General features: G+C 33.8%; 2 protein-coding genes across 3 annotated transcripts in view; one reads left to right on the top strand and one right to left on the bottom strand.

The window, feature by feature from the left end:
• Window positions 1–27,777, top strand: part of LOC126890352 (laminin subunit gamma-1-like) — a 255,953-nt gene that overhangs the window by 100,326 nt on the left and 127,850 nt on the right. The gene's annotated exons all lie outside the window — the stretch shown is intronic.
• On the bottom strand, window positions 129–9,138 carry LOC126890354 (dynein light chain Tctex-type 1-like). Of its 2 annotated transcripts, none has more exons than XM_050659224.1 (2): window positions 8,904–9,138; window positions 129–600 (listed from the first exon to the last, which is right to left on the bottom strand). In XM_050659224.1, exon 2 carries the CDS (start codon window positions 572–574, stop codon window positions 185–187), a length of 390 nt encoding a protein of 129 aa, XP_050515181.1. In that variant the 5' UTR covers window positions 575–600; window positions 8,904–9,138; the 3' UTR covers window positions 129–184. The 2 variants fall into 2 exon arrangements, with proteins under 2 accessions (XP_050515181.1, XP_050515182.1); XM_050659225.1 differs by having other exon boundaries at window positions 8,959–9,136.

Raw genomic sequence — 27,777 nt, 5'->3', positions numbered from 1 at the left:
GACCGACGACATAAAAACAGTAGCGAGAAACTGGGCTACAAGTGTAGAGAACACTGGAAAGAACTGAGGGAGGCCTATGTCCAGCAGTGGACGCGATTGGCTAATTGATAATAATGAATAAAAACAAAAGTTTTTCAGTGTTTTATTGTTAGATTATTAATTTTACAAATTCAGTATACATATTTTATACAGCGAGACCAAAGACAGTCACTACACAATATATGTCATTATTTTCCCAGCGAACAGTACATGTTCCATCTGTAACACTATCCCAGTAACATGCACTGGCCGTATGTAAACCAGCTCCTGTTCTTTGCATGATTGAACATGTTATTACGTACTTAAACATTTTTCTTGTCTTGCTGAGAGTTGAAAGACATTGTTCCGTCACCGAAGCGCTCCATTGGTTTACTTTTTCTGATACATAAGTTGCTTCGTTAAGTACATCTTGTATAGTATCTCTTATAATTTCACTTACGTCTTCTACAACAAACTGATATTCTTCAGCGACTATTTCTTTCTTGCGGGTTTGAGGTTTGTCATCGAATCTCAAATAATCTCGATTTCCGAACATAACGACTTCATTAATGGAATCTGAATCTAAAATTTGAAATTGATAATAATAGTATATGATTTAAAATTACCTCACAGAAGTTAATAATAATATTATGCTAAATTAAATCTGTTGATTTTTCTCAAGTTGTTATAAAAAAACATTTTCATGAATTAGGTACTTATACCAAAGTAAAGTTCAATGAAATAGAGTTCTAATTAAGTTCCATGAAGTCTCCATGAAAATCTCAACTTACACTGGTAAACATACAATCTGGGTAATTTGGACTGAACCCAAAATGTCATCAAAATTGCTCCATCAGATCGTTTTCACAAAATGCGATAAGAGAGCACATTTTTAATTAACATATTATTGGGAAATTTAAAGCAGCGCTACTTACATAACGTAATGCTTCTTCCCATAAAAAAAATGAGAGATGAATAAAGGAAAATATGTTTTGTACAATGATATAGTTATGAACCTTTTATCAAACCTAACAGCACAAAGCTGTTATTTGGCGTCACCTAAAAACTTCCTTTTATGTGATTTTCCTGCAAAGGCTTTAAAAGGACAGTGGGGAGGTTTTTATTTGGATCTCTCCCCACCGTTTGGGAAAGGGGGTAATTATTTCCTTTTTCCCAATTGGACATCGGAAAATTTTTTAGGACCACGACGATGCCCCAGCGAGAATACTGTTCTGCGATATTAATTAAGAGTGAACTTTTACGAAACTGGTTCAAAAGTTGTATTTTGTTTTGGTTTAAAACAACGAAGAGAAGCGCATAAAGGTTGTGCATACTTAGAGGAGAGTGAGAAATTAAAATTGTCTGTTAAGTGAGAAACATTTAATAACAAACAAAGAATTTAACAACATAAGCGATTAATCGATTAAGAGAGTGTTGTCCTTATTACCGAGTTAAAAATTTGCGGGAGAGACAGTTTTTAAAATAATTGCAAAAAGAGACAGTTATCGCACCTACACGCCTATACGGCGAGGGTAAATTATACTCACTTCTTGCGTACGGGGAAACTATATATACTATCTTTGCCCGCGGAAGGCTAAAATGGTTCTGTTTTCTCAAAATCCCTGCATAATATAATTCGTTACACTTTTCTGCTAAAAGGACGTCACATGTGTTTTTCTTATTTCGATAGGCGAGATGCACCGTACAATGCAGATGCTTAAGAAGTGCAAACATATGTTAGTTTTATCTTCTTCTTCTTCCTCTGGTGCCTATCCGTTACAAATTTGGCAATCATTCTGGCAATGATAATCTTATTAGCTGCTGCCTTGAAAAGCCCTGTAGTGGATGCCGCAAACCAGGTCCTCAAGATATGGATGACCAGGAACTCGGGTTCCTGAACCAAGATATTCTTCTTCTTCCGACGCCTCTTTAACCATTCACCTTTTCCTGCAAAATGCATTTTAACAGGTTATATTTTGTTAAATATCAAATTATTTGATATGTCCACATTTCGAACGCTTCCAGTCTCTTCGTTGTTACTTCCATTAGAGTCCAAGACTCTACTAGAACATCGGAGGAGTCTGAGTTTCAGTTCTAAATTCAAATTGTGTGATTTGAACAGCTGGGACATTTGGATGAACGCTGCCCTAGCTTTTTCTATTCCAGCTTTTATTTCTTGGGAGTAGTCCCACTGCTCATTTAATGTAGTACCAAGGTACGTATATTTTGGCACACGTTCTACTACTTTTTGATTGATGGTAAACTGTACCCTCTCAATTCTTTTTTTTGCTGATTATCATGACTTCAGTTTTAGACGTGTTAATTTTTAGTCCATATTGGCTACTAACCTCTGCTACTTTAATCATTATAAGTTGTAACCCTTGTGCAGTGTTTGCAAAGATAACGGTGTCATCTGCATATCTAAAATTGTTTAATGGTTCGCCGTTTAACAGGATTCCTGCTTCCATGTGTTCTAGGGCTTCTTGGAAAATTGCCTCTGAATATAAATTAACTATAAAGGGTGACATTATACATCCTTGTCGGACTCCTCGAAGTATTTTTATATCATCTGTTACTTCATTATTGACTTTAACGAAAGCTGGCTGATTCCAATATAAGTTCTTGATTATACGTAAATCTTTGCCGTCAATTCCCGCATCTTGTAAAACATCATCATTTTGTTGCGTTGCATTGTGTCAAACGACTTTTGGTATTCGATGAAACAAGCGCATACACTACTGTTCATGTTCCGACAACGCTGGAAGGGAACTTGTATACTGAACAGGGCTTCTCTTGTTCCTAAACCTTTCATAAAACCAATTTGCGTTGGGAATACTTCTTGTTCTTGTAAAGATTATGTAAATCTTAAATTCAGATTATGTAAAGCCTTCGATGTAATATTTTTAAAAATATTTTCAACAAGTGGCTCATTAAGTCACTACACCTTTTGGCACCTGGCTTTTTTGGCAACTATAAATTCTGATCGCAGCCATTATCTAGGTATTTTGTCACTGTTATATATCTCGTTGAATATTCTAGTTATTTCTTTTTTGAATTCCTCATCGATCACTTTAAAGATCTCAGCCTGAACTTCATCTGGGCCGGGAGCCTTTCCGTCTTTCATTGATGCTATGGCTGCCTCGACTTCATCTAAAAGGATGCATGGGCCCGTTTCGGTGTTCGCTATCTTTTGTTCTTCTCTTTTGTCTGAGAAAAGTTGTTCGACGTAATTTTTTCATGTTGATTTTATCTGTTCTATGTCGACAATTATTTCTCCTTGGTCATTCTCCATTCTTCCTATTGACCTCTTTTTTAATTTTCCTGTTATTTCTTTGACCTTTTTGTGCACACTAAATGTACCATGTTTTGCCTGTAATATTTCAATTTCTTTGCATTTGTCTTTGAGTTCTTTTCCCGTATTTTGTTCTCCGTATTTTGTTGTTTATGAATCTATAACCTGCCACGTCTTTCTCTATTTTCTTCATTCTTCTTTCTGTTATCAATTTCAGACTTTCGTCAGTCATCCAGGGTTTCTTTTTGTTGACATTCGCTGTTAGTAACTTTTTTTTTTATAGAACTCGTAACGTTTACTATTTTCTCTATTTTGTCTTCAACTGTTGAGCTGGATTTCATTTCCACTAGAGCGGTGCTGAGCATGTCTTTGCCACTTGTGTTCTTACACTTGGCTCTTGATTTTTCTTCTATCGTATATTGTTGTGTTTCTTTTTATAATTTGAGTTTCTTCCACTTCACTTTGAATTCAGCTACTAATAGATTGTGATCAGAGTTTATATCTGCCCCGGGATATATTTTGGCATTTTTGCAGCTGTTTCTGCATCTGTGATTTATTGTGATGTAAACAATTTGGTTTCGCATGATTGTACCATCTTTGCCATCTATTGGGGATTTCCAAGTATATTATAGTCTTCGAGGAGGTAGTTCAAAAAACGTGTTCATTACATAGTCGAAGCAATAAAGCACTGAACCTCCGAAAAAAAAAGGACAAGACGGATCTTAATAATTCTTTTTGCATTCGATTCGTGAATGCGCCAGGAAACTTTGTGAATCGGAACCATGATTAATATTGAAAAACTCCATACAAAAAATGCATTCTTAAAGTACATCTCAAACAGATAATAAAAAAAATTCAGAACTCGTCAATTATCGGCGGAAATGAGTTCAATTTTGTTACTCGGAGGTTTTTGGGGTCGCTGAAAACGAATATGACGTCAAAAGCGATCTCCGGAGTACTTGGTGCCCAGGGTACCTACTGTGTACCTCGTCTTGTGGAGTTTTCGGCAAAATTAGTCAAAAATCATTACTCGGGGGTTTTTGGGGCCACTAACGACGAATATGACATCGGAAGTAATTTCCGGAGTACCTGGTACACAGAGTACCTACTGTTTACCCCGTCTGGTGGAGTTTTCGGCAAAAAATTTATTAAAAAATTAGCCAAAAATAATTACTTGGGTGTTTTTGGTGTCGCTAACGAAGAATATGACATCGGAAGCGATCTCCGGAATACCTGGTACCCAGGATACCTACTTCTTATGGGGTTTCCGGCAAATTCAATAAAAAATTAGCCAAAAATCATTACTCGGGGTTTTTTGGGTCGCTGACGACGAATATGACATCGGAAGTGCTCTACGGAGTACTTGGTACCCAGGGTACCTCCTTTTTACCTCGTTTTCTGGAGTTTTTGGCAAATTCATCAATAAATTAGTTAAAATTCATTACTTACGGGTTTTTGGGGCTCTGACGACGAATATGACATCGGAAGTGATCTCCGGTGTACCTGGTGCCCAGTGTACCTACTGTTTATCTCGTAACTAATGATGTTTAACTAATTTTTTAATGAATTTGCCGAAAACTCCAATAAACGAGGTAAACAGTAGGTACCCTGGGTACCAGGTACTCCGCAGATCACTTCATCCATAATAAGTAGGTACCCTGGGCACCAGGTATTCCGGAGATCGTTTCCGATGTCATATTCGTCGTTAGCGACCCCAAAAATCCCCGAGTAATTATTTTTGACTAATTTTTTAATACATTTTTTGCCGAAAACTCCACAAGAGAGCTAAACAGTAGGTACCCTGGGCACCAAGTACTCCGAAAATCACTTCCGATGTCATATTCGTCGTTAACGACCCCAAAAACCCCTCAGTAATGATTTTTGACTAATTTTTTAAAGAATTGTAATGACGAGGTAAACAGTAGGCACCCTTGGCAATAGGTACTCCGGAGATCACTTTTGACGTCATATTCGTTTTCAGCGACCCCAAAAACCTCCGAGCAACAAAATTGAACTCATTTCCGCCGATAATTGACGAGTTCTGAGTTTTTTTTATTGTCTGTTTGAGATGCACTTTAAGAATTCATTTTTTGTATGCAGCTTTTCAATATTATAACATGGATCCGGTTCACAAAGTTTCCTGGCGCATTCACCAATCGAATGCAAAAAGAATTATTAAGATCCGTCTTATCCTTTTTTTTTTTCGGAGGTAAGGCCGATTTTAGTGCTTTATTGCTTGGCACAATAGCCAAATCGTTCTCTCCTGCAAATGTACATCGTTTTCTCCCCTTTCATTTCTCTGACCTAGACCGTAAGTCGCCCATTATTATGAGGACTTCTTTCTTCGAGACGTTTTTAATGAGGGTAGTAATTTTTTCGTAAAAATTATTTATTTCGTCTTCTTCGGTATCACTTGTAGGTGAGTATATTTTTGTACAATGTTTACGTTTACTGGAATCGCCTTTACTTGAACAAGCATTATTCTTTCATTAACGGGTACAAAATTTGAAACGTTTTGTGCGACTGCATTGTGCATAATAACTCCAACCTCCATATTCATGTTTTTTGGAGGCCCCAGAGTAATATATCCTATATTCTTCAATGTCACAGTAATTTTCATCTGGCCATCTCATTTCAATTATTCCTAACACTTTGATGTTTAATCGTTCCATTTCTCTGATAGTTATTTGTATTTTACCTGGTTGAGACATGGATTTCACATCCCAGGTACCTATTTTCGTACGTTGTTGACAGAATTTCTTTGATTTCATAACCGTGTTCATACTTGCTTCCCCCGAAGGGGAGAATACGGAGATCCGATTGGGATGCTTACTCCGGAATTGATATTTATTCTGAACATTGCCATGTAAATTGAACGTAAAAAAGTAAATGAACTAATAGGGCTTTAATGCAGTGGTTACTCAAAATTCTTTCTGTATTCTCCTGCCGTTGACTAAAAGTTTCTTTCAGTTCATTTGCCTTCGAAGTTGTTTTTCACAGCTTCAGGATAAGAGATAGTTTTATCTAACACAAAAGTTTCAGAGAACTAAAATTCTTCCAACCAAAATACAGATTGTGCCAAAACACAAAAAAGAAAATAATCGTTTTCGTTTTGATTCAATTCGAGTCTCTTGCCATCCTCTGACACCTGATGTTTCGGAATCTATCCCTTTTCAAAGAGGCTTCGCAAGAAGACTGAATTGTACCATAACGAAACGAAGAAGAACTGCAGATATTAAAATATTTGCAGCGGAGTGTGGTTAGACTGTGGTTCAATTCAGTCTTCTTGCGAAGCATCTTTGAAAACGGATAGATTCCGAAACATCAGGTGTCAGAGAATGGCAAGAGACTCGAATTGAATCAAAACGAAAACGATTATTTTCTTTTTTGTCATAGCTTACTCTTACTCTTAGGTTATAGAGTACCTCGGTTAGTAGAATACTGGACTCGTGGTCTAAATTATTTTCACTCATTTCGTCATTCCCCGTTAGAGGACAGTCTAACCACTTCTTCTTCTTCTTCTTAAGGTGCCTATCCGTTCCGGATGTTGGCGATCAGCATGGCTATCCTAACTTTGCTTGCTGCTATTCTGAATAGTCCGGTTGTCGATGTATTAAACCATTTTCTCAGGTTTTGAAGCCAAGATTCTTCTCCCAGGTCCTCTCTTTCCAAATACCTTGCCTTGAAGAATGAGTTGCAACAAGCCATATCTGCCATATCTCTGTTCATTCCTCATAACATGGCCAAGATATTCTAGTTTGCGCTTTTTGATTGTGTTAATAATCTCGCATTCCTTGCCTATTCTACGTAGAACCTCAACATTAGTCACACGATCCACCCACGAAATTCTCAAAATGCGCCTGTAACACCACATCTCGAATGCCTCGAGTTTTCTCAAAGAAGCCTCTGAAAGTGTCCAGGCCTCTACTCCGTATAATAACGTAGAAAATACATAGCATCTGATGATAGGGATTTTGGTAGCAAGAGGTAAATCGTGGCTTCTGAAAAGAGACTTCATCATTATGAACGCTGATCTCGCTTTTCCTATGCGTTGTTTTATTTCACTTGAGTGGTCCCACTGGCTGTTTATGTTGGTACCAAGGTATGTGTAGCTGTCGACCCTGTCAATTAGTTGTTGGTTAACCAAAAGCTGTGTATTTAATATTTCGCGCTAGTCTAATCACACTCCGCTGCAAATATTTTAATATCTGCAGTTCTTCTTCGTTTCGTTATGGTTCACTTCAGTCTTCTTGCGAAGCCTCTTTGAAAAGGGATAGATTCCGAAACATCAGGTGTCACAGGATGGCAAGAGACTCGAATTGAATCAAAACGAAAACGATTATTTTCTTTTTTGTCATACCTTACTCGGTTATAGAGTACAAAATGACCACGTTTCATTAAAGTAATCTGCGACGCATTATTGGAGTATTCTCCTAGCGGCGCCGCTTGGTACTACTGTACCTCGGTTAACAGAATACTGGACTCGTGGTCGAAATTATTTTCAGTCATTTCAAAACACAAAAACTTAATGATTTACAATAACACGAATTAAATAAAATCAACTTAATAAATGTTGTGTTTACAACAAACAGTCCATTTGAACACTCCAGCAGTAATCGGCCATCATGTGAGTATCTAGTATGAAATCGTTCCCCCTCTTTCTCACTAAGGTCTAATAAGATCGTCCATCTCCAATACAATAAGTTAGCTCGTCCTGAATTAAGCGTTAGGGACGTGTTGAATCCCCTTAAAAATCACTGTTATGTACTTCCTTCAAATGTATTAGTTTGTAGTCCGTCAGATGACGCTTGTGTATTATCCTCTGCCAACGCAGATAGGCTGGTAAATATCGGAATGGGTATCTGCTCAAGCTGATGTAGAGGTCTTATTACTGAATCCAGGTTAGGATATACCCACTTATGTCGGTTGTTACGATTAATGCCCTTTATCAGGGCCGCCGATAACGGGCCTGCAATGGATACAACGCTGGCGGACGCCCTTCCTTGCTTCTGCTGCTGTTATACAAAATTCTAATTAAAAAAACCGAAGGGTGCCTTAACTAATTTTACTGGCGAGCACTTTATTCCCTAGCGTCGGCACTGCCTTTTATATTCACAAGACAGAACTGACAATCGTCAAAAGGATTTTTTGGTTTCCTCCATACCATTGGAATACCAAACTTAAAACTTTTGTCCACTTCAACATATTAAGTGTTACATTTACAAAACATTAACGTTTATTAAAATATGAGGCCACAATTTGTACATAACTTTTCTATAAAACATTTTGTGTAAGTATCTCTTCTGACAATAAATAATATAGGCATCGAACTCCGGAGTCTAAGTGGAGGCCGGAGACTAAGTATATACCTTGTATAGAAATGAGAGGTAGAGAAATAGGTAGACATAGAAAACTAAGAAAAAGAACCAGGTAAATTATGGAAAATAAACAAATCAGTGGATAAAACCAGATTGCAAAATAACTACGTAAAACTAAAGAATAAAAAATAATAACAATACAAAAACAAACAAATCAATAACCGACGCAAAGATAAAATAAAAATTTAGTAGTATTACTACTAAAAACAAATTACCTTAAATTATGCTATCAATATATCTTTCCAAAAATCTGAAACTCATTGCACTTACTTTTCCGAACCTCCAGAAACACGTTCTATGTAAAACTGAAAGCGAAACACGCAATTTGGTAGTGTAATATTGTTGGCTCTATTTGCAGCGAATAAAGGGTGGAGTTAAATGAGTTTAATAAATAGATTCTGCTATCACCGAATTGATAATCTTAATTGATTTTGCTGCAAGTTCGAAATGTAGTTCACGGTGATTGCAATATAACGGAATTGAGTTACTATATTTACATACTCCTCGCACGTACATCGTGTTAACGACACAATCAGTTTTGTAATCGTACATGTAGATAGAATTAATATCTGTACAATACGACATACGACATACAACACACATGAAGAATGTCCTTCTTTTTGTATAGACATGAACCTTTCTGTTTTTTTCAATGTGCCTCCAGTAAGTTGTCCTTCCATCGTTTTCTTTGTCTTTCACTGATCGTCTTGCTAATCGGGAACCGTCTCTCGCTGTCCCTACTACTCTATTTGTTGTAATTCGGGTTATGTGTACTTCTATCTGTACTTCTATCTCTCTCCCATAGCGTCTTACCATCGATGTTTCGAAGGGTTTTCATATCCGCTGTTTCGAGCAATCTTTTGTCCTCTCAGTGTCAGGTCGTGTTTTTACCGCGTAGGTCATTTTTGGTCTGATGATTGTTATGTAAATTATGCCTTTCATTTCTTTTCCGATATTTTTATTTCTCCATATTGTGTCATTCAGGCAACCTGTGGTTCTGTTTGCTCTATTCACTTGATCTTCCACTTCTGTTTGGAGCTTTCCGTAGCTAGATATACTAAAATCGCAATAAAGATGCATTACAAATAAACAAACCAAGACATGTTGAATGTTACGAGGAGCCAGCGGCGGCTCGTGGGTCAATCTTCAGGGGGGTCATTTTGGTTTGAAAACTTCAAACTGTTGATTTTTTAAAGTATTTAAAAGATCTTTTAGCATTTATATTTTAGATAAAAAATACAGACTTAGATAAAACTCAATACTATTTACCCTAGTTTTCCGAAAATTAAATTTGTCTTTTTTTAGAGTAAATCTTTTAAAAAATATAGGAAAAATGGTATGAACAGGTTATTGACTGATATATAGATAGGAATATTTATAGTATAATAAATTGTAAATTTATTAAAACGAAACTTACTTTAAATATTTTTATATTTTAAGTCAATTCTTCTATCCTTTAGTTCTGCAAAATAGTCTATGACCTTCTCATTGAAATTTGGAATGCTCTTGACAAGCGTTTTCTCGATGCTCAGCATAGACAAGGCACTAAGTCTAGGTTGTCCCATCGTATTACGCAGGAATGTTTTTACTCTTTTTAAAGTAGAAAAACATCTCTCACTTTCCACGGTTGTCATAGGGAGTGTGCACAAAATATTTAATAACTTCACTGCTTCAGAAAATGTTTCAGACAAATTCATGTTAATAAAAAGCTGAAGTATGGCTACTGCACCAGCACTATTGCGAAAATCCTCACGACAATATAAGACTTCAAGTTCCGATTTTAGTTTGGAAATATTCACTGTGGGATAATTAGCCGTCACCATTTTTAAAATATTTTGCGGAAAGTTGGTAGTGTATGCTTCAAATTTCTCTATGTAGAATAACTGTGAAATCATGAGATGATCATTGAAACTAAACCTGTGATTTATTTCAGATATAATAATATCACAAATTTCAAGTGCAGTTCGTCGCTTTGGATCCTCTGCAGTAGTTTTTCTTTTTTTTGCTGTTGATGTGCTTGGTACTTCTGATTCCAAAATAGTATTTCTAATTATTTGGATATTGTTGTTAAAAGACAGGATACAATTTTTGACAGATATAACATCAATGTCTCGCATTTGCAATTGTTTAAACAATATATCAACATGGGGCATTATTTTATGGAAAAAATTTAACCAAAATAAAAAATGCTCATCTTCCAAATGTCTTTTTAAACCAGTTGCTTGATTTATATTGTTACCATCTTGCTCCTCATCAATAATTTCCTCTAAGCAAGATTTTAAATCATCTTTATAAGTGTATACAATTTCAACACATTTTGTATTGAAAGCCCATCGAGTAGGCGCAGCTTTAGGTAGCCTTACTTTAACCACTCTATCCAGAACCATCGTACGTTTTGGAGATCGGCCGAAAAAGGACGAAAATCCGTGTAAATTTGCAAAAAAAATTTTTATCGGTTTGTGTTGACTCGCCGCTTTTTGGAGGATAAGATTAAATTGATGGGCATAGCAGTGAATGAAGTGTGCATTTGGGTATATTTCTTTAATTTTTGTTTGTACTCCTCCCAGTTTACCGCTCATGACTGATGCACCATCGTAACTTTGGGCAATCAATTTTTCAGGTGCTTCATTAATTTTTAATAATTGAAGTTCTTCCAATATTACATTAGTTAAATGTTGTGCTGTAGTACCTAGGGGGTTAACAAATTTCCAAAATCTTTCATGTACAATACCAGTTAATACATATCGCAATATGATAATCATCTGCGTTTTATTGGAGCTGTCTGTGGTCTCATCTACTTGAATGGCCACAAAATTTGTCTGGCCAATCTCCTTCATGATATGAGTATGCACAATGGCTAACATTGATTCTAAAATATCGTTCTGAATTGTTTTCGATGTTCCTTTAAATACTGTACTTTTTTCAATGTGTTCTTTAAACATTAAATCCAGTTCAGAAACAAAATCGATAAGGCCCAGAAAAATTCCACGATTATTGGAGCTGTCACTTTCGTCATGACCGCGCAATGCAATTTCGAAAACTCCACAAAATTTTACACAGTCGATTAGTTTGTTTAAAATATACCTATTTTTAGATACCAATTCATTAAAGTCATGCACAGATTTACGATATACACTATCAAGTTGCTGTCTTATGTTAACACGTCCTAAACTTGCGTAACTCATTGATGAATTTATATGAGTAGTTGAAGAGGCATGTTTTGTAATTTTCACTTTTAAATGCTTAATGTCAGTTACTCCATTTTTCGCCCATACAGCGTCATTCGAAAACAGTAAACACGGATAGCAAAAAAATGCATTTCTCACACTGCAGCCACAAATCCAATCACACAAATTGTACATTGATTCTTTAAAATATCTTTGAATGTCCTTACCCCTATCCTTTGTTGTTTGTTTTAAATTCATGTTTGGTTTTGGTCGACCACTTTCTTTTTTCTCAAGCCGCCGTTCATAATTTAGTGTTCCAGCAGATTTTAAGGCAATTATTTCGTCAACAACACTCATCTTGTTTTTGTTACAATCACAAAAAAATCCAACAAAACAAAATAAATTACGCAAATACGCCGCGATCGATATAGACCTGCCGTGAAGTGCGGTCAGCAGACGGTAACTAACTAAACGTGAGGCCGTCGACTCTACTAGAGGTATACGACGGAAAGGTCACTCCCACTCTCGCCCACGAAATTGCTATCTGCCGTCTCTTTTCTATTTTACATGCATTTGTCCATAAGCCATAAGAACTGTATATAGACAATTTAAAATACGGCCCAGCCACGGGCTTGTGTATAGCGCGAGGCGCGACGTTATTATATCTATTATATTTGTTTTGCCAATGCAGACTGCTGAGAGAGAATTTTATATTTCAGAGTGAAGTTTTAGATAAAAGATATTTTTAATAAAATTGGTATTTTTATGAGATTATTTTAGGGGGGTCATTGACCAATTGACCCTAAGGAGGAGCCGCGCTTGCGAGGAGCACTTCCGAATTATGACTTATAGTTATAATGTATAAACTTTGTAAATCATTTGTAATTTACAGTGTATATGTTATAGTCAAAGCCCGAATTTCAGGCACTCATAGGTTTGACTGGGCAATCCTCAGGTCTGACTGACGGTGTTAGTCAAAGCCCGAAATAAATTACAGTTTCGGTCTTTACCTAGGAGAGACTAAGTTAGTCAGGAAAAGGTCGAAATTTAATTTTATGAAATCGGGGTTTGACTAGTCAAACCCCGATCAGCTATTAAAATGTCGTAATTTGTTAGATTAAGTTTAATAAAACGTAACTTTTTAATTTTATTGTTTATTTATTATTTTTATATTGTTGTTTTTAAGATAAAAAAAATATTGTTAATTCCTACATGTTGAGGTAGTGCAGTCACTGAAGGTTTTCACCTCCGATTTCGTTGAACCTCCATCGATCTTCATGAAAATTGGTGAGTAATTACAGGATACCTCAAAGAACAAAGGTGACATGATGCCAACTTGCGATTTTACCCTGGGGGTGGATGCCACCCCTTCTCGGGGGTGAAAATTATTTTATTAAAAATAATACCATAAGTCGATAGAGGGACAAATTCTAAGCAAAATTTGTTATATAAAGTTATTAAAATCAATCAACACTTTCTGAGTTATTAAAGACCAAAGATTTTATTTTTTCGTAAAAAAATGATTGTTTTAAATCGGTTTTTCACGTATAAATCAAAAACTATAATCTTTTACAAAAAAGTTGTTATTACTGAAATTGAAGATAATAAAAAATTAAATACATTCCTCACATAAAGAACTAAACTAATGTTAGTTCAAAGTGAGTTATTGGCAATTGAATGTGTATTTTTTTGACGAGTACTCAAATCTAAGTATTCAAGCTTAAATAACAGGAAAACGATGCAATGTATAAAATATTCCTGCTAAACATTTGTCAAACTACTTCGGAATACCCATCAAATGAGCTTCAGAACAAGGTACTATCGTCAAAATTAAGCAAGTTATAATGAAAATTAAAGAAACGTTTCGAATTTTTTAGGAAAAAGTGAAAAATTAAACATACGCCATTTCCATAAAAATTAAAATTTGTAGTAATCCTTACAAGAACTTCTTTATATTAGCATAAGTAATGTTTTCCATAATTTTTGCCGGTTTAGAATGCATATTTTTGAAAAAAAAGATATAATTTAAAAAAATCATAATTTTTAAAATTACTGTAATTTTCATATTCTTTTGATAATATGTACTTAAAAAATACTCAATATACGTAAAAAATTATATATAACCAAATTTTAGTTTTTTATGTGCCAAATATTTTACCTATTTTAGTATTTCTATAGGGTGAAAAATAACTGAGATAGAAACGTTTAAATCTTAAATTTTGCTGTGGGAACCATGCAACCGGGGCCATTTAACCTTTTATTTTTAAAAAAGTAAGGGGTTGAAAAGATTAGGTTCAACGTGCTTAAATAGCACTTGGAATTAGCCTTCAAACAGTTTTTAGATAAACCTAATATCGTAAACACGAACGGAGTTACTAAAAAAAACAATAACATTGTTTGGAAAAAATTTTAAAAGATAAGTTTTGAAAAAAATTTGGAGCATACATTTTAACGATATCAACATGTTTGGGGGCTCATTTGATAGATATTTTTATGTACTTTGACAAATGTTAAATACGTGTATGTTATAAAATGCATCAATGTCCCGTTATTTCAGCTTGAATACTTAAGAGTTTTTTACTCGCCGAAAAAAATATACATTCAATTACCTATAACTTACTTTTAGTTAACACTAAAAGGTTTTTCTAGTAAGAGGTTTATTTCATTTTTTATTAGATTCAATTTTGATAATAATAACTTTTTTTGTAAAAACTCACACTTTTTGAGTTATTGATGAAAAATTGGTTAAAAACATGCATTTTTCTCAAGAAAAATTAAAATCTTTGACCTTAACTTAAAAAGTTTTGATTTATTTTAATAACCTTAAATAACAAATTTTGCTTGAAATTTGTCCCTCTATCGAATCATGGGGTTATTTTTAATAAAATAATTTTCACCCCGGAGAAGGGGTGACATCCACCCCCAGGGTAAAAGCGCAAGTTGGCACCATGTCACCTTTGTTCCTTGAAATATCCTCTAACCACTCACAAATTTTAATGCAAATCGATGGAGGTTAAACGAAATCGGAGGTAATAGCTCATATCCACCTTCAGTGACTCCACTAAGGCATTATATTTTAAAATTTCACAATACGTTAGACGTTTTACACTTACATAATCTTGAAAAGCATTTCTTATTGCACTAGCATTTTATAAAGCCTTGTCCTCCAAATTTAGAATATTGTGTACAAATTTCTCTTTATAGAGACAACATAATGTCTGGAACATCTTGCATTCAAAATTGTGAGGTATTATAGTACTAAAAGGCTCTAAGTCGGTAGAAAACACCGTTTCTAAAAATATCCACTTGAAAATTTTTCGTTTTTTAATTAAGCAATCGGAGTAAATAATATGTAAATCAAAAATGAATAACCATTTTCAATTTCGTTGCAAAACGAAAATAAAGCCGCATCATATTCAAGATTGCCATGATGGTCGCCAACATCCGAAACGGATAGGCACTACAAGAAGATATTCAAGTCCAATCAGAGAGTGCAGCAAGCACCTCTACCGGTTTCGAAACTTATTAGTCTCTCATCAGGAGGCACATATGCTGCTCTCTCTGATCCAACCAAAACAAACCCCGGCGTGCAGTTACGGATTGCAAAGAACGAAATGGCATAGATGCCCTAGCGGCAACTGCTAGCAAAAGACTAAGTTTTCACTCTAATGGCATATAAAACAACGTAATGTTACTCTACATCCCACCAGACTGAAAACAATGGGAACCTTCTCTCTTCGGAGGTGTAACCAGAGAAGGTTCCCATTGTTTTCAGTCTGGTGGGATGTAGAGTAACATTACGTTGTTTTATATGTCATTAGAGTGAAAACTTAGTCTTTTTCTAGCAGTTGCCGTTAGGGCATCTATGCCATTTCGTTCGTTGCAATCCGTAACTGCACGTCGGGGTTTGTTTTAGTTGGATCAGAGAGAGCAGCATATGTATGTGCCTACTGATGAGAGACTAATAAGTTTCGAACCCGGTAGAGGTGCTTGCTGCACTCTCTGATTGGACTTGAATATGATGCGGCTTTATTTTCGTTTTGCAACGAAATTGAAAATGGTTATTCATTTTTGATTTACATGGTTACTCCGATTGGAGTACGAAGTAAACCATTCTCGTTGAAACTTTACCACGCTGATCAGATGGGACGTGAATTATAAATTGTAAAATTCCTTCATCTTCCTTAGTCTCAGCATCCGCATGGCTTGCAAATTGTAGAAGCCTCGGAGATGTAACCAGAGAAGGTTTCCATTGTTTTCAGTCTGGTGGGACATAGAGTAACATTACGTTGTTTTACATGCCATTAGAGTGAAAACTTAGTCTTTTGCTAGCAGTTGCCGTTAGGGCATCTATGCCATTTCGTTCGTTGCAATCCGTAACTGCACGCCGGGGTTTGTTTTGGTTGGATCAGAGAGAGCAGCATATGTGCCTCCTGATGAGAGACTAATAAGTTTCGAAACCGGTAGAGGTGTTTGCTGCACTCTCTGATTGGAGTAGAATATGATGCGGCTGTATTTTCGTTTTGCAACGAAATTGAAAATGGTTATTCATTTTTTATTTAGATGTTTACTCCGATTGGAGTACGAAGGGAACCATTCTCGTTGAAACTTTACCGCGCTGAGCACATGGGACGTGAATTTTAAATTGTAAAATTCCCTTATCTTCTTTAGTCTCAGCATCCGTATGGCTTGCAAATTGTAGAAGCCTCGGAGGTGTAACCAGAGAAGGTTTTCATTGTTTTCAGTCTGGTGGGATGTAGAGTAACATCACGTTGTTTTATATGCCATTAGAGTGAAAACTTAGTCTTAAAAAAAGTCTTTAGAAAAACGAAAACTGGTACGTTTATTTATCTTCCAGAGAAAAATCGATTTTAACAATTGCAAAATTCTAGTACATATAGGTCATATGCGTCCGTTTTGGGTAGGTCGACTTAAAGTAGGTAGACTTGGGTAGGTGCATTCTACTTAAAGTGAGAGTACCTTTTAGTAACAGAATGCCTCATAATTTAATAATCCAGTGTCAAAAATGCTTAGAAGTTAAAGGCAAAAAAGTTATGTGATAAAATAACCGTTGCCCTACCCATAACGGACGCCTATGACCGATAATGGAAATTCGTAATTGATGGAATCGATTTATCTCTGAAAGATAAATAAGCGTACCAGTTTTAGTTTTTCTAAATAGAAGCGTTCTGGAGATATTTAAGAAAAACTAATTCCAAGGACTCCATCTTCAAAGAGCTCTAGCTCCCTTAGGAAGCATTTTCGGGCTAGATGAATTGAGTTAGATTATCTTAAAATTATCTGAAGAATCTCCGGTCTTCGTTTGTCGGGAGAGTTTCTGGATATCCTGTATGCAACATTGACGCCAACTTTTATTGAAACGTGAAGATTCCATGTTAACCATTTTATATTACCCAATAATTAATTTAAAATATGTAAAAATAAATAATGAATATTACCTAGGTATTTAAAATGCTAAAATGCTTTAAAATGCTGATACTATGCTGATACTATCATAATAGCAGACAACCTTAAAGACCTCCAAAAGCTAATGAACAAGATAGTTGAGTATGGAGAAGAATATGGATTATCAATAATTATCAAGAAAACTAAATTTATGAGGATATCAAAAACCCAAAATAATGATGAAAGCCTGACAATAATTAAAGGTAAAACTTTAGGAAAAGTAGAAAACTACAACTATCTTGGCACAATAATTAATCACACAAACGATTACTCCAAAGAAATCAAAGTTCGAATAGAGAAAGCAAGAACAAACTTCAATAAAATGAGAAAGGTACTTTGTGCAAGAGAACTGAAATTAGACTTGAGAGTTAGGCTGGCAAGGTGTTACATTTTCTCGACTCTGCTTTACGGGATAGAAGCATGGACTCTTAACGCATCGACTACTAAAAAGTTGGAAGCATTTGAACTGTGGGTGTATAGAAGAATCCTGAAGATATCATGGACCGAGCATATAACAAACAACGAAGTCATGAGAAGAGTCAACAAAAGACTGGAAATATTGGAAACCATCAAGACACGAAAGCTGCAGTACCTGGGGCATGTTATGCGTAATGAGAGATACAACATGCTTCAGTTGATTATACAGGGGAAAATCCAGGGCAAGAGAAGTGTAGGAAGGAGACGAATCTCGTGGTTGCGTAACTTGAGGGAATGGTACGGATGCACATCAACCGAACTACTTAGAGCAGCAGCATCTAAGAGCAGAATAGCCATGATGATTGTCAACCTCCGTCCCGGAGATGGCACGTGAAGGAGACGAAGATTTAAAATGCATGTGTGCTCAGTATTTGACATTGAAAATACCAGAGAACTGTTCTCTGGAAAATACTCTCAAAGCTAGTTCAGCCTAAATCCACGAAATGTCGTCATTGTGACTAATCGCCAATATAGTCGGTTCACTAAACTCAATAGGTTGGCTCCAACTCGATACAAAACCGTTCTTGAACGGTTACAAGTATGCGCAGTAACGAAAAACGTGTTACTGCGCATACGCGTAACGATTCAAGAACGGTTTTGTATCAGGTTGGAACAAATCTAGACACAACTGGCTAGTGATTGTAGTAATTATTTTTTTGTCAATTTAGTTACATTTTTACAGACTAGACGTGGCTGGAAATTACTACACAACCAAACCCACGTGCTCATAGCCAATATTCAGAGTAAACAAACATAAATTTTAGACCAATAAATAATAATATGTTTACAGCATAATAATATAATGGTATTGATAACAAATGAGAAAATTATTTATTGTACGAAATGAAAACATTTTGAGAAAAAAAATTCCACAAAACTTCACATGTCATAAAAATGCTACTGTAATAAGAAATGCTCTTCAAAATTATGTAAGTGTAAAAGGTCTAACGTATTGGGCAACTCTAAATGCCATAATGCCTCAACATGTGAGAATAAACACAAATTTTTTATTTTAATTACGACAATAAAAAAAATAAACATTAAAATTAAAGAATGACGTTTTATTAAACCTAATATAACAAATTATGTAGGACATTTTAATAGCTGATCGGGGTTTGACTAGTCAAATGGCACTCTGGTTTCAGCCCGTTGGGCAAAGTCATGTACACAACTAATTCAACATATCCCCGTATAGTTTGTCCATATTACTTATCACGAGCAAAATCCGCTTCCAGCTGGACTAATAGTAAAATATTTAGTACGATATGCAATACTTTTATTTACAGTTCTACACAAATATTAAGTTTCTGTGGTGAATTTTTTCACGATGAATGTTTTTACAAAAAAGTATATACATACAATAAATATATGTTCCATATGGTTTAAAATCATCATACCTATACTTTTGCACTGAAATAAAGGTTATAATGAAATAATTCAATTGTTAAACAGCGGATTTCAGACCTCGAAGTTAAAAAAGTTCAGAACTTTTTGTTAAAACTTTTTTTATGAAAAACCTATACGTAAAATATTTCTGAACATTTTTTATTGAGTTTTAATAAATGATGAATGAAAAAGGTACCCCTCATGGCCCTAAACGCTGAAAAATGTAGCCCCCTTCAATTATTTTAATCTGTTTGCCCTTTGTCCAGTGTGTGTTATTTGTATCGTTAATTTTAAGTAGATGTCTACGACATTCTGGGATATCTTCCCTTTTCTGACAAAATGCCCATGATGATCTCTGAGAGCAAAAGTACTTAGGCAAGATTTAATAAATAATTGTGCTCAATATCTGCTTTTTATTTGTAAAATTCATATTTTTGAGCATTCAACCATAATTTTTTATACCAGTTATATGAAATATGCCTACTGCACAACCCTTGATAATGAATACGAATTATTATAAAAAGAACGTCAGTTTTTAAAACGTTATCGCGTTGACGGAATACAATTATTTACAAGCTCTAATATTCTTTGTATAATATTATATTTTATAACGAATTAATTCAAACCTTACAAACTACCTAATACCATTCTGTTCTGTATACCAAACGATAAAGAACAGAATGAAATATTAATCACCCAACGATAAAACCAAGAAACATTTCATTTCATTAAACAGAGAACTAAAAATAAACTTTGTTGGATGCAATAACTGAACGAATTACTGTTTTCAGAAGTGACATAACTAACTTTTTTAACATACTCATGGCGTGCAATAGGGGAGTCAATATAGAACGAAAACTTGCATTGTTTCGGAAAAATTCAAACAAGCTTATTATGTTTCTAAAACTTTTTTTGTTAGTTTATATAAAAGTTCCACTCTCAGATTTAGCTGCTAATTGTTTATTAATTGTTTAAACAATAACAATTGTTTTATAAAAATAATTTTAAAAATATCGTTGAGTTCATCATTTTACTTTGATCAAAAATGTTTCTATTTTGTTTTTGGTTACACTAAATCCGAATCTGGCATTACAATTGGACAATTAAACAATTTTTTTAGCTCTTATACTGTTTGTCTGCTCAACTAGGAACCATATGGTTTATTATCAATTTTTGATTATCAGTTTTTCGAAAAAAGTTATTCTTCATCAAATGCTCTGTCTGCATGGTCTAACAGCTAAAACTCAACCATCAGATATCAAATTTTATCAATTTTAGGAAGGTACATATATGTCAAAAATAGGAATTGAGTTCAAGAGTAAAGTACCTTTATATTTTAGAATATCAAAAATTATTATTATGAAAAGTTGTTTTGGATTAAAAACTATGTTTTAAGATGCAATTACATCCTTTTATTGAAAAAAAAAATTGCAAATTTTTCTCAAATTATGGATACGCACATCATTTTATTACAATTATGATCAATATTTTATTATCAATTTTACGATAAAAGGTTATTCTTCATAAAATGGTCTACCTGGTCTAAAATCTAAGATGCAACTATCAGATATCATTTTTTTCAATTTTATGCGAGGTATGTCAAAAAATATGATATTTTGATCAAGAGTTAATACCTTTATAGTTCACAATATTTCAATTACAAGGATGTAATTGAATATTGAAACATAGTTTTTGATTCCAAACAACTTTTCTTAATAACATTTTTCGATATTGTGAAATATAAAGGTACTCTACTCTTAAGCGAAATTCATATTTTTTGACATATCTCGTATAAAATTAATAACATTTGATATATGTAGTTGTTCCATTTTATTTTTGCCCATGCGCCACGGTTCATTTTCAAACAAATTAAATCAAAACATAAAGTGAAACGTACGTCGATGTGCATAGTACCTACATGTAATTTGGAATTTGTATAATATACATACAGGGTGTCCCAAAAAGATTGGTCATAAATTATACCATAGATTCTGGGGTCAAAAATATGTTGATTGAACCTAACCTACCTTAGTACAAATGTGCACATAAAAAAAGTTATAGCCCTTTAAAGTTACAAAATGAAAATCAATTTTTTCCAATAGTTCGAAAACTATTAGAGATTTTTTATTGAAAATAATCATGTGGCATTTTTATGGCGGTAACATCTTAACAAAAAATTATAGTGAAATTTGTGCACCCCATAAAAATTTTATGGGGTTTTGTTCCCTTAAACCCCTCCCAAATTTTGTGTACGTTTCAATTAAATTATTATTGTGATACCAATAGTTAGACACAATATTTTCAAAACTTTTTTGCCTCCTAGTATTTTTTCGATAAACCAGTTTTTATCGAGATGCGGCTTCTTTTTTAATACGTTAACATAAAAATTGTTTGGGGTTTCGTTCCTTTAAACCCCCCAAATGTTTGTGTACGTTCCAATTAAACTTTTATTGCGGTAAGATTAGTTAAACACAGTGTTTTTAAAACTTTTTTGCCTCTTAGTATATTTTCATATTATGAAAATGTAAATTATAGATTTTTCATATTATTACCAGGTCTCTATAATCGTACTTAATCATATACAAATAGGTGGTGGATTTGCCAAATATTCAAAATATCTCAATAAAAACTGGCTTTTCGAGAAAGTACTGAGAGGCAAAAAAGTTTTAAAAACACTGTGTTTAACTAATAAGACTTTAACAATAATTTAATACGAACATAAACAAAAGTTTAGGGGAGTTTAAGGGAACAAAACCCCCATAAAATTTTTATGGGGTGCACAAATTTCACTATAATTTTTTGTTAAGATGTTCCTGCCATACGAATGCCACACGTCTATTTTCAATAAAAAATCTCTAACAGTTTTCGAAATATTGAAAAAAATTGATTTTGATTTTGTAATTTCAAAGTGCTATAACTTTTTTTATGTGCACATTTGTACTAAGGTAAGTTAGGTTCAATCAACATATTTTTGACCCCAGAATCTGTGGTATAATTTATGACCAATCTTTTCGGGACATAGTAATATACCATATACACAATGTGTATACTCATTGACGTTCGTTTAACTTTATGTTTTGACTTACATTTTTTTAAAATGAATCGTGACGCATGGGAAAAATTAGAATGGAAGAACAATAACTGATGGTTGCATCTTAGATTCTATACGACGCAGAGCATTTTATAAAGGATACCTTTTTTTCGTGAAATTAATAATAAAGAAGTTTTCAATAGGTTCCAAGTTACGCAGACATACTGTAGAGCTCAAAAAAATTTGTTTGGAACAATTAATGTTGTTTAAGCTTGTTACTGAATGTATTTTAGTTAAGTTGCACAGAAAAAAGTTTTGGTAACTTTGTATAAACTTTTTTTAACTGATAATTTTCGGTTTTTGTATTAGATTTTTTATCTTTCTTGATTTTCACAAAAATAAGTTGTTTATTTCATTTTTAAAGCAAAATAATTTAGTGCATTTTAAAGAATTCATCGCAAGTTTTAAAAAAACATATAAAATTGTAATGTGTAACAAAAATACAGGTCATAAATTAAATCACATATTCTGGGACCAAAAATAGTTCGATTGAACCTAACTTACTTTAGTACAAATGTGCACATAAAAAAAGTTACAGCCCTTTGAAGTTACAAAATAAAAATCGATTTTTTCAATAGATCGAACACTGTTTGAGGTTTCTTATTGAAAACGGACATGTGACATTCTTATGATAGGAACATCTGAAAAAAAAATTATAGTGAAATTTGTGTACCCCATAAAAATTTTATGGGGGTTTTGTTCTCTTAAACCCCCCAAACTTTTGTATACGTTCCAATTAAATTATCATTGTGGCACAATTAGTTAAACACAATGTTTTTAAAACTTTTTTGCCTCTTAGTACTTTTTAGAAAAGGTAGTTTTTTTGAGATATTTTGAATATTTTGTCAAAACCACCACATATTTGTGTACTCTTAGTACGTTTTAAGAGACTTTCTAATAATATGAAAATTTATTTATAAATTACAGTTTGAGGTATACTTTGAATCATATTAAAAAAGAAGCCACATCTCGATAAAAGGTGCCTTATCTGAAAAATACTAGGAGGCAAAAAGTTTTAAAAACACTGTGTTTAATGGTACAGCAATAATAGTTTAATTGGAACGTACACAAACATTTGGAGGGTTTAAGGGCACAAAACCCCCATAAACTTTTTATGTAAACATATTAAAAAAGAAGCCGCATCTCGATTAAAACTGGTTTATCGAAAAAGTAGTAAGAGGCAAAAAGTTATAAAAACATTATGTTTAACTAATGGTACTACAAAAATAATTTAATTGGGACGCACATAAAAGTTTGGGGGGGTTTAAGGGAACAAAACCCCCATAAAATTTTTATGGGCCACACAAATTTCAATATAATTTCTTTTTAGGATGCTCATGCCATAGGAATGCCACATGTCCATTTTCATTAAAAAATCTCTAATAGTTCTCGATATATCGGAAAAAATCGATTTTCATTTTGTAACTTCAAAGGGCTGTACCTTTTTTTGTGTGCATATTTGGACTAAGGTAAGTTAGGTTCAATCAAACTATTTTTGGTCCCAGAATATGTGATTTAATTTATGACCTGTATTTTTGTTACACCCTGTATATCCGTTTAAACTTGAGTACCTAATATCCTCTTAAAACGGTAGTAATTCTGTAAAACTACGAAGTTTTCAAAAATTACATTTTTTGAGACGTCGTCGTATCATTTGAATCAAATAATATTTGAGATTTTTTTTAAATAAAATATCGATTAGTAGGATATTTGGATAGTAAGATGTACAAATTTCAGAGTTTTATAGGTAAAATTGTATTAGTTACATATTTTTAAATCATTTTTAAACAAAATTCATGTAAGTCTCATTTTTCGCCCACACCGTGCGTACTTATGCCCATATTTTTCTTCTTTTTATTACAACTGTAAGGTAACTTTATTCTTCTTCTTTCATTTCCAAGTTGTAAAATTTAATTTGATCAATCAGTTAAAAATTGTAATAAGTTAACTCAAACGCTCGCTGCGTCGAACGCTGCTAGACAGTGCGGCAATCTTTGTGAGAGGGGTGATTTGAGCGTTATAAATTAAAATTATTGAAGCTGTAAATTTAATTTTAGAAAAATCTTTATACAGTATTTCTCATGATCATCTTTCAGTGCGTCACAGTTTTTCGATTTCTTTCTAACTCATTAAATTGTATGTGACAGAAAAAAAGGCACGTCGGTGATTACATTTCGTCGGTGACATTTTTATAACATTTATTCTAGTTATTCTAGTTGTCGATAGATGGCGCCATAATAAAAAAAATTTTTTTGAAGTTATACTTCTTTACCGGCGATAGAGGGTGATTTTTTTTTATATGTTAAAACCTATCAGCCCGGCGCATGCGCATTATAACTTTGTTCTGATTGGATGTTCAAATGACATGTCAAAAATTATCCGTGGCAGTTATTATAAGCAGCTTAAATATATTAGTTTTATTGTTGTGAGGACAGAAACAAAAAAGTTTATAATATTGAAGTGACTTTTAAATAGTTTTTAAAAGCAACAGGTACGTAATAATTGTTAATGTATCATGGGTATAAACCTACCTATTTGATCTGCCAAAATACATAGTATGTAATACTTTTATTTATATAATTTGATTACCATCAAAATTTCTATCAATATTCACCTAATATATTGTTTTTTTACTCTATGTTTTGTTGTATTTTTTCAATTCTAAATCATTTCAATTCAAAATTAAAACAATTTGATCAATTTTCAAAATATCAAAATATCACAAGTTTAATCCGTTTAGTTAGTCGATCTTCGTAAATAATGACACATAGTGTCCGTGGCTAAGCGGAGAAGGCGAATGAATTCCAATACCAACCGCTCTTATCAGCGCTGGTTCGAGTCCCAATAGAAACTTTCTTTTTTGTTTTTTTTTAATACATTTTATGATTGTAAGTATATTTATTATATAATTGTATTTTCGGAAAATACGTATTTAGTTAAAAAAATTTTCGACAATTAATGTTCAGACATCATTTGTGGCTTGTTTAATGTGTTTGTGTGTGTTTTATTCTTTTATTATTTTAATTTTTGGCACTGTTCTAATAAAAATGTTTGAGAAGTAGTAAGTATAAATTAGTTTAATATTTAAACAAAATATAAATAAAACGTATATTAATTTCGTTTAAATCATATAATAGAAGTATAACTTCTTACGTGCGTACAAAGTACACACACATTCTTTTTTTTTAATTAGATAATAATATTACAAATACAATCTGTATAATTTATAAGACTATACAAATCAAAGAAAATACCATTTTATAAATGCAAGAAACACATTTGATTTGTTTTTATTCAAAATTGAAAATAAAATGTGACAACTGTCAGATTTAACTAAAATGTCATGTTAGAATAAATGTCATAAATGTGTATTATCACGGACTTACCCTTTTTCCTATCATTTGTTACGCACTGAAAAATGATCATGAAAAGGACAATATAACGTTTTTTTTTGTGTAAAATTTTCTGAATTTTTTAATGGCCAAGTAAGATTTTTTTTCTAAAATTTATATTTTCTTAGGTATTTAAAAAACAAATAATTTCGCAGTTCATTTGTTTAATAAAAAGTAAAGCACCCACTTTTGAAATAAAACTTTTTGATATGTTGTTTATTAAACATTTCTTAATTACATTACAAAAAGTTCTGTCTTGTTTGATATTTTCCGTAAATAAAATCTCAATTGACTCCCCTATAATAATGGATAATCCATCGCGTGCACAATTTTAGTGAAACATCTCTACCATTAATAGAAAATTTAAATCACATGTGAATATACGTGGTTTTATTTCAAAACTTCTATTAACAATTTAAGGGTGCTGAAAGAATCACGGGATGCCTGGCACCACCGTATCGATTGTTACCAATAAATCATCCTCTTGTTCTTAACTTAAAATGCATTGGTCAATAGTATTGTGTGTTAATAATCTGTGCCAAAATACGGCGTCTTGTGGCTCATCCAAGCCAAAATAAAGAACAGAAGGAATGTGAGAAGGTGTTTGTGTCACATGTAGGGACGAATACATAGATCAAAGGTGTTATAAAGTAGATTATAGGCATATTGGCACCCTAGATTTTACGTTCAATCAGCATCATCATTCTCTTTGCCTTATCCCTATGTGGGGTCGGCTTCCCTAATTGCATTTCTCCACACAATTCTATCCTGGGTCATATTAATATTAATCCTCTTTACCAACATGTCCTGCCTAATCGTCTCCCCCCACGTCTTCTTTGGTCTTCCTCTCCTACTCCTTCCAGGAATCTGCACTTCAGCTACTCTTCGTATTGAATGATTAACGTCTCGACGTTGAACATGACCAAACCATCTCAACCTATGCTCTCTCATTTTGGCATCAATTGGTGCCACACCTAGACTTCCCTTAATATATTCATTTTTAATTTTATCCTTTCTTGTCACTCCACTCATCCATCTAAGCATTCTCATCTCCGCCACATGCATTCGTTGTTCCTCTTTATTTTTCACTGCCCAACATTCAGTTCCGTACATCATAGCCGGTCTTATGGCTGTTTTATAGAATTTTCCTTTCAGCTTCATTGGAACTTTTCTGTCACACAACACACCACTCGCTTCCTTCCACTTCATCCATCCAGCCCTAATTCTACTGCATGCATCTCCATCTATTTCTTCATTACTCTGTAATACCGATCCCAGGTACTCAAAACTATTGCTTTTTACAATCAGTTCACCATCCAAAGATACCATTTTATTTGTAGTAACTCCATCTTTAAATGAACATTCCAAATACTCTGTCTTTGTCCTACTAAGTTTTAAACCTTTTTCCTCCAGAGCTCGTGTCCACTGTTCCAGTTTTTGTTCTAAGTCTCTTTCACTATTTCCTACTAACACGACATCATCAGCATACATTAAGCACCATGGAATGTTACCCTGTAGTTTCGTTGTTATCTGGTCCAAAACTAACGAGAATAAATACGGACTAAGCACCGAGCCTTGGTGCAATCCTACATTAACATGAAATTTATCAGTCTCTCCCACACCTGTCCTAACACTAGTCGTTACTCTCTCATACATATCCCTCACAATCTTTACATATGCACCAGGGACTCCTTTCTTATTGAGTGCCCACCACAGAATCTCTCGAGGAACTCTATCATATGCTTTCTCAAGATAAATGAATACCATATGAGCGTTTGTTTCTTTACTCCTGTATTTTTCCATCAACTGCCTTATAATTGAAAATTGCGTCTGTTGTTGATCTGCCCTGCATAAAGCCAAATTGATTCTCGGGTATGTTGGTCTCTTCATGTATCCGTCTATTAATTACTCTCTCCCATATTTTCATGGCGTGGCTAAGCAGTTTTATAGCCCTGTTGTTTGTACACTGCTGTATATCTCCCTTGTTTTTGTAGACAGGTGCTAGTATACTGCTTCTCCATTCGTCTGGCATTTGTCCAACTTCTATAATTCTATTAAATAAACCTGCTTGCCACCTTGTTCCTGTCTCTCCCAATTCTTTCCATACTTC

The sequence above is a fragment of the Diabrotica virgifera genome, chromosome 8 (genome assembly GCF_917563875.1).
Source record: "Diabrotica virgifera virgifera chromosome 8, PGI_DIABVI_V3a".
Taxonomy (NCBI): domain Eukaryota; kingdom Metazoa; phylum Arthropoda; class Insecta; order Coleoptera; family Chrysomelidae; genus Diabrotica; species Diabrotica virgifera.
The sequence above is the reverse complement of the archived record's forward strand: the minus strand, read 5'-3'. Positions and strand labels throughout refer to the sequence as shown.

Excerpts from the sequence above, each read along its gene's own strand:
- LOC126890354 (XM_050659224.1), bottom strand. The coding sequence starts at position 574 with ATGTTCGGAAATCGAGATTATTTGAGATTCGATGACAAACCTCAAACC.